Below are 7,001 nucleotides of genomic sequence, written 5' to 3'. Positions count from 1 at the left end.
AATCCCATCGGCCCCCGCGGGCCGAGGGGCGAGAGGAGCGGGCTAGGTGCGATTGGCTGGGCCGGCCCCCGGCGCCCTTCTGATTGGCCGGCGAGCGCGCCGAAGCACCGCCCCTGTCGGCAAGGGGAGGCGGCGAGGCGGCGGTTAGAATGGAGGATGCCGTGTCCGACGTGGGGATCTGCAACCTGGCCTACGCCGGGCGCCTGGAGGAGCTGCGGGCCCAGCTGCTGCGCGACAGGGCCCTGGCCACCAAGGCCGACCAGGTCAGCCGGCTGCGGCCCTCCCTGCCCGCCGGGGCGAGAGCGGGCGGCCTGCGGGGCCGCTTCCCGCCGGGCGGCTCCTGTCACACGCAGCCCCCCCCCCCCCCGCTCCCCACTTTCCCGCTCACCGCCGCTCCCTCCCTCCCTCCCTCCCTCCCTCAGGACAACCGGACCGCGCTGCACTGGGCCTGCTCGGCGGGACACACGGACGTCGCCGACCTCCTCCTCGGCCTCGGCGTGCCTGTGGACGACAAGGACGACGTGAGTGTCGCAGCCATCCCGGGACACCCCCGCTACCCCCGTGAGGGGCTGGCCCGGGGCAGCGGGAGGCTGAGGAGGTGCTGTGAACCGGTTTGTGTGGGGAATTTGGTTGCGCAGTTTCTGTCCGGAGCCTTTGCTGTCACGGTTTCGGCCGCAGAAGTGCCCCTGGCAGCGGTCCGGTGGCGACTGGCGCTTCCTCCTCTCCCTCCTCCCGTCAGTTGGTGTACCCAGTGTGGTATCTGGGAGGTTTCAAAAAGCGCACGCTGCTGTGTGCGTGCGAGAAAGGCAAGCTGAAGTATTTTGCTGTTTATGTGGAAGAAGGGGTAATGAGACTTGGATGAGTCCTGCTTATTGTCAAGGAAGTTTAGGAGAACTCTTTTTAAGAACAAAGTTGCAAAACCAGGGGGTTTGGGGTTGCTCTTGGGGGTTTTCATGTTACCTTTATCTTGGTGTGATCCTCTTAAATATGTTGTGACAAATCACGAGGTACCCTGAAGACTTCCCATTATTGGGGAAGGCATTACGGAGTAGGTGACAGGTTCAGTTGGAAAGGAGACGGTCTGTTACTGTTCTAGATGAAGGGTTGAAATAATTACATCCATTATGAAGCATCCTAAAGATCATCCTTAAAGAAGGAAATGTTGTCCCATCAGTTTAATTGAAGGGTAAGATATAGAAAAGATTGCAGAAACTTTTGGACACCCGTTTCTGCCACTCTTACTTGTTCTTAAAAAAGCACTACTGTTAATTCTGCAGGGGCGAAGCACCCTGCAAGATACCATGCATTACCGCATAACAGAAATTATTTCTGTTGTTTAACTGGCAGCTTTTGTTGGGTACTGAATGCAGGTATGTGAGAGGATGTGAGGCTTGTCTCTCTGGTAATAATCAATAATGTTTAGTTTTACAGTTATAAGAATATGTGCAGTGTGACTAATGAGTAGTCAAGTATGTATTGGGGTTCTGCTTTGTCATTTTTTTGCCTGAAACTCCTGGTTTGAATAACGTGGGGTTTTTTCTTGCCTCTGTAGGCTGGTTGGACTCCCTTACATATTGCCGCTTCGGCAGGCCGTGATGAAATTGTGAAAGCCCTCATTGCCAAGGGTGCTCATGTAAATGCCATCAATCAGAATGGCTGTACGCCCCTGCATTATGCAGCCTCCAAAAATAAGCAGGAGGTATGTTTGCCGGTGCTGCTAGACGTGGTGTTGCTCTTGGAAGAAGTATTTAGTTGTATTAACTTTTCCTCCTCCTCCGCCCCCTCCTTTCTTTCTCCATATTCAGATTGCAATCATGCTTTTAGAGAATGGAGCTGATCCGGATGCAACAGATCATTTTGAATCCACCCCATTACACAGAGCAGCAGCCAAAGGAAACCTAAAAATGGTACAGATCCTTCTGCAGCACAATGCATCTGTTAATATACGGGACTCTGAAGGAAATACTCCTCTGTAAGTAATTTTTTATTTTTGTTTTGCTTAATACAGCATAATCTCTATTAAATGAAACTCCATTACTTCAATTCTTTTTTTTTATTTCTCGTTGCCTTGCTTCACACCCCTATGTAATTAAAAAGGATTTCAGAAAGTCATACTTAGTATTTTGCCTAAGTGTGTCTGTACATACTTTTATTTTGTGTTACTACATCTACTTACAAAGTGTAGAACACCTTTTGTAATAATTTGGAATACATTCGGTTGCCACTAGAGGGTAGAAAGCGAGCTAATGACATCAAAGTTGGAGGAAACTGGTCTTGCAGGCTGGCCTACTCTGTCCTGCCAAGCAAGAACTGATTCTGGAAGCTTTCTTCACCTCTCTAAGGAGAATAAGTTGCAATTTAAGTATAATCAGTCCAGTGTTTGATATTACCTTAGAGATCAATTTGAATCTGTAAGGGTGAAACCTTAGCTGCTTTGAAGTTGGTGGCAAAACTCTGCCTTGTCTACAGTGGAATCAAGGTTTTGCCATGGAGAAGATCAAGTAGTATGTTTTAGCTATACATAAAACCCAATATTGTCCTGGAACATACACATTCATTATCAAGATACTATGCTAAGTGGAAAAAAGCATTTGCTGCGTTTGCAGTAACTCTTTACTTCAGATTATTTTTAAGCATTGTATGATTTAGTTTATCACTTTCGATTCAAATAGAGATTACTATTTTCCAGTTTCACTGTGGATTATGTGCTCCTTAGCTTTACCGACTGCAGAGCCAAAGACTAATCAAAAGAAGTGTCTTAGTGTTGCGAGGACAGTAGCAGGAGGAACGTTCTTGAGTTGCTTAATGACAACAGAGTGACTGGACACCAAGCTTTGGAGTCTGTGTAGGTAGTTGGTTGCGTGTGGTTTTGTTGTTCTAGGATGTGTCTCCCCCCCAACATTCACGCTGTCGTTTTGACAAGGCATAATTACTGCTCTTATAAGCTTGGACCGTTTTAATAGTGGCTGTGGGTTTCTTGTTCTTATTACAGTCATTTAGCCTGCGATGAAGAGAGAGTGGAGGAGGCAAAGCTGCTAGTGTCTCATGGTGCAAGTATTCACATTGAGAATAAAGAAGAACTGACCCCACTGAAAGTGGCAAAAGGTGGCCTGGGAGCCATACTTAAAAGAATGGTGGAAGGCTAGTGGGGACTTCTGACTTGACTCTCTTTCCTGTTGCACTTGTGTTTAAGACTGCGAACTTCGTATTTTGGTAGTTCAACTAGGATGTCACGTATGGGCATCAGCATGGTAATAAAATGTGTATCTCTAGCTTTCCTTCAAGTACAGTGCCAAAACAACTGTTTGTACTTCCTGTTAATTAAACAGTTCACTGATTTTAAAGTATTTTTCAATATCTTGCAGTTTTCTTTCGGTTTACAGTATGATCTGTATAAATGTGGTCATTCCTTCTATTTCAGAACCTAGTTTAGGATTACTTCTTTCAAGCAACAGGAGCAAAAGTGCTTTAACCATGTAAAGTCAATTTTATTTTGGAAGCTTATTCTAGAGTCTTTGTTTTTTTCCCTTGGCCTTTGTGCTTTGTGTGTGGCTTTTTTTTGTGGTTTTTTGTGGGTAATGATTCTCTTCCTTCAGATGATTCTAAACCATACCTCTCCCTTTGTAGAATGCAGTTTGCTCAGTTACTTAGATAATTGTATCCAGTTTTACTCTTCTTAATATATTCAAGGGATCTCTGAGTGTTTAAAGCTTTTCTGTTGTTATCTGTTGTTATCCTGTTTCTTTCAATCTTTAAATATATGTATCTGATGAAGTGCACTGGACTGCTTGCAGAACGCAGGTGCAGTTTCAGGGTTACCTCTGCAAATATACTATTACATAATGGATGGCTCTGGATACTTCTCTGGGGTGTACTTCAAATCTAATTTTATTTCCTCTTGCTCCTTCTGTAGATTTCTTCTCCTGTTCTGTTTGACTCCCATTATGTAGCACTGATGCTTGCAGTTTACCATCTTATTTTATAACAGAAGGCTGGTTTAATCTTGATTTACTCATAGCAAATCCTGGTGTTAAGTTATTAGAAGGCAGAGCTAATGAGACTTGAGTCTGAAAAGTGACCTTTTGTTCTGATTTTTGGTAAGATCACTTTTAACACTAGAGGGATAGATTTCCCCCTTCTGAACAAATGATGCTGATGAAATTCTGTGAAATAAAGAACTTTCCTAAACAGCAGTCTTTGGTGTTATAAAACTTTATTAAACTTACATGTAACACAAACAATATTTTCTAAATAGCTTGTACGCTTGGGATCTGAACAACAAGTCACATGAAACCCTGCCAGCCGTTACACAGTGTGGAAATAGAACATGTTTGTTCTTCAGCTGCAAAGAAAGGTTGAAATGGAAGATGACAGTTTGACTTGTAGGGATTAAGGTAATGCAATTTATTTTGATAAGCAAGACAGAAACTTACAACCAAACAAATATCTTCACCAAGTACTTTAAGTCTATCCAAGAAAGCAAAATGCAGGTTAAATTTCACTGAGGGTAACTATTGAGAGCAGGAGGGATAACTTGCCTGTACAGTAAGCTCTGGCCACGCAGACCTTGCTTGAAGGAGGAACCTGACTGAGTAAATGTTCCTTATGTATTGTGCAGGCATTGCTGAAAACTTGAATTGAGAAAAGCTGAAGTTAGAATTCTGTGTTCATCCTTGATCTTTGTATAGCAAAAAAACCCCTCCCACCGCTCTGTAGTTTTGTAAATCCACTTCCCTAGGAGATGGTAGCTTGAATGTTGGCTTAATATCTGGTTTCCATATTAATGATCCCTACTCCCTCAGGAGAAGATAAATGGGCCATGCAGCAAAGACTGTCAGAACATCTGAGGCAAATTCTGAAAAATGTTTCTGCATCCTGCATAGCTCTGCAGGGTTTTTGAGCTACACACCATGGATCAATACCTGATTTGGCTTGTGCTTTGCCGAGAGCATCAGTGGAAAGCTAGGAACAGTGCCCCAACCTTTTTAATACACTATTTTACATGAGACTAACTTCATAATGAGAACAAACATCTGCCAGAAGGCTTACAAAAATATCTCAGTATGTTAAGAAACTCCAAATAAATGCTATTTTCCTTACCTTCCTCCTCACCCCCAGCAATCTGTTTTGCTGCTTATTTTTGCTTTTTGGGTTGTTTTTTTTTTTTTAATGCTATCTATTACACGCTGGTGGTTAGAAGTATGAGAGGAAATATTAGTCTAGAACTTGTGTTCGGTTGTTCTTTGTTTTTATATAAAAACATTAACATAACTTGAGCAATTTCTACTTTTTTAGCAAATGTAAGACCTGTGGTGTTCTAGGAAGATTGTATTAGCTGTAGAAGTTAATTACAACTTCACCAGTATAAGCTCCTATCTTTACTGTAGCAAGTTATATAAGGAATACATACGGAGAAAGTTGTGGAGGTGAGATTAAGGAAAGATTAAAAAATTATCATAATGACCACATAATATATTCTCCTCTTCCATCATGATAGTGCTGTTGCAGAGATGTGAAAGCTGGAAAGCTGTTGCAGTAAGAAAAATGTACCTAAGACACATATATACAGGAGACAACTAGAAGAACTGATACAACTACAGCAGTGTCGTGAAGAGAGTTGTTTATATTTTCCCGTAAAGGGCAAGAGTAAAAGAATGCCTAGGAATGTCAGAGAATAAATTTGTTAAGATTAACGCCACTGTCAGCCAAGTCATGGGCTCCTTTGGACCAATAATTGATTTGAATTATCTCATTAGGAAACACCTTTGGTAAGAAATGGCACCCAAACAGGAGTAGGTAGCACTTACTCTTCTCTTGCTGTTACTGAGCATACTTAATGTTGTAGTTCTGCATGCTTACAAAGCTTTGGGTGTGAATATCAGAAATTTTCAGTGAGCTTCTAAACCTAGATTGAAGGATGTGAATTTGCGGATTTTGCTTAGCAAAATTGCCACAAAAGTCAATAAGAGAGATGCCTGATTAAGAAGAGACTTCCATACAGGTCATGACTTAAGGTTTACCCTGGATATTCTGGGGAGAGGGGAGTGTGAGGATCCACTGGGAGAATATGGCCGTGTTGGTATTAGTAAGAGTTTGACCCTTGCAGTCCAGCACAAGCAGTTTTTAGCTAAAACAATATTATAAGAACACTGTAAATGCTCTTTTACTCTGCAGTGAGGCTAAACACTAGGACACATGTATCAAAGATTTGAAAGCCAGAAAACTGGGTAGAAAGGGCAATGAATACAGTTATGCTTAATGATCCAAACTGAATCTTAATTAGGACCTCATGTCTTACATCTTCTTTAAATGTTGCCCTGTTTTTTTTCTGGGTTTTTTTTGTTTGATTGGTTGGTTGGGTTTTTTTGTGGTCACTTTCTTGATAAGCGTACTTATAGCTCTAGGAACTGAACCTGAAAATTTTAGCATGGATGTATCCTTTCTCTATTTTAAAGATGACTTTTGCATATAACTAATGTTTACAGGCTAGGAACAGTCACCAAAGGATTTATGAACATTAGATCCTACAAAAGACTTAAGTGCCAAAAAGTTCCAGATCCCTGAGCCAGATACATTTTTCTGCAGTGCACGAGACTGAAACCAGTGTCTCCTTGTGTCAGTGAATATCTGCCTCATGTAGTTCAGAAGGGAGCTGCTGAGGCTGTGTGTCTGTATTCATCCTGAGCCCCATGGTCTTTGAGCTCCTGTGAAAGCAGGTATCTTTGCCCTTTTGGAGAACTGAGTTTGCTTAACCGTAGAAGTGAGACCCAGAGAGAAGAGGTGTCGTGATCAGGGTGTATATGGTTCATTTCCCTTTCCTCCTTCCAAGAGAGCACTCGTTACTCAGCTGTTGGCTATTGGTGTCCATGCGCTACTTACCTTTCCTCTTGATGCTTTAACCTATAGAAAACCATCAAAGTTACACTGGGCTAAAGAGACCAGGAGAAAAGTAGCACAAGTTGGTTGCTTAGTGGGTAGGGCAGCTGCCTGGAAATAGATTT

The 7,001-nt window shown here is 42.7% G+C and overlaps 1 protein-coding gene across 5 annotated transcripts in view; it reads left to right on the top strand.

The window, feature by feature from the left end:
* Positions 1-105: 105 nt before the first annotated feature.
* The window catches only part of PSMD10 (proteasome 26S subunit, non-ATPase 10), a 61,468-nt gene continuing 54,572 nt past the window's right edge, over positions 106-7,001 (top strand). Inside the window, exons 1-5 of one of the 5 annotated variants that reach the window (XM_041118928.1) lie at positions 106-263; positions 423-521; positions 1,553-1,699; positions 1,806-1,972; positions 4,256-4,394. In XM_041118928.1, coding sequence (XP_040974862.1) covers positions 150-263; positions 423-521; positions 1,553-1,699; positions 1,806-1,972; positions 4,256-4,379 — 651 coding nt within the window. In that variant the 5' untranslated portion in view covers positions 106-149 and the 3' untranslated portion in view covers positions 4,380-4,394. The other 4 variants (XM_041118930.1, XM_041118929.1, XM_029996552.2 and 1 more) reach the window with 4 other exon arrangements.

The sequence above is a fragment of the Aquila chrysaetos genome, chromosome 21 (assembly GCF_900496995.4).
Source record: "Aquila chrysaetos chrysaetos chromosome 21, bAquChr1.4, whole genome shotgun sequence".
Lineage (NCBI taxonomy): Eukaryota > Metazoa > Chordata > Aves > Accipitriformes > Accipitridae > Aquila > Aquila chrysaetos.
This window is presented reverse-complemented; position numbering and strand designations above follow the sequence as displayed.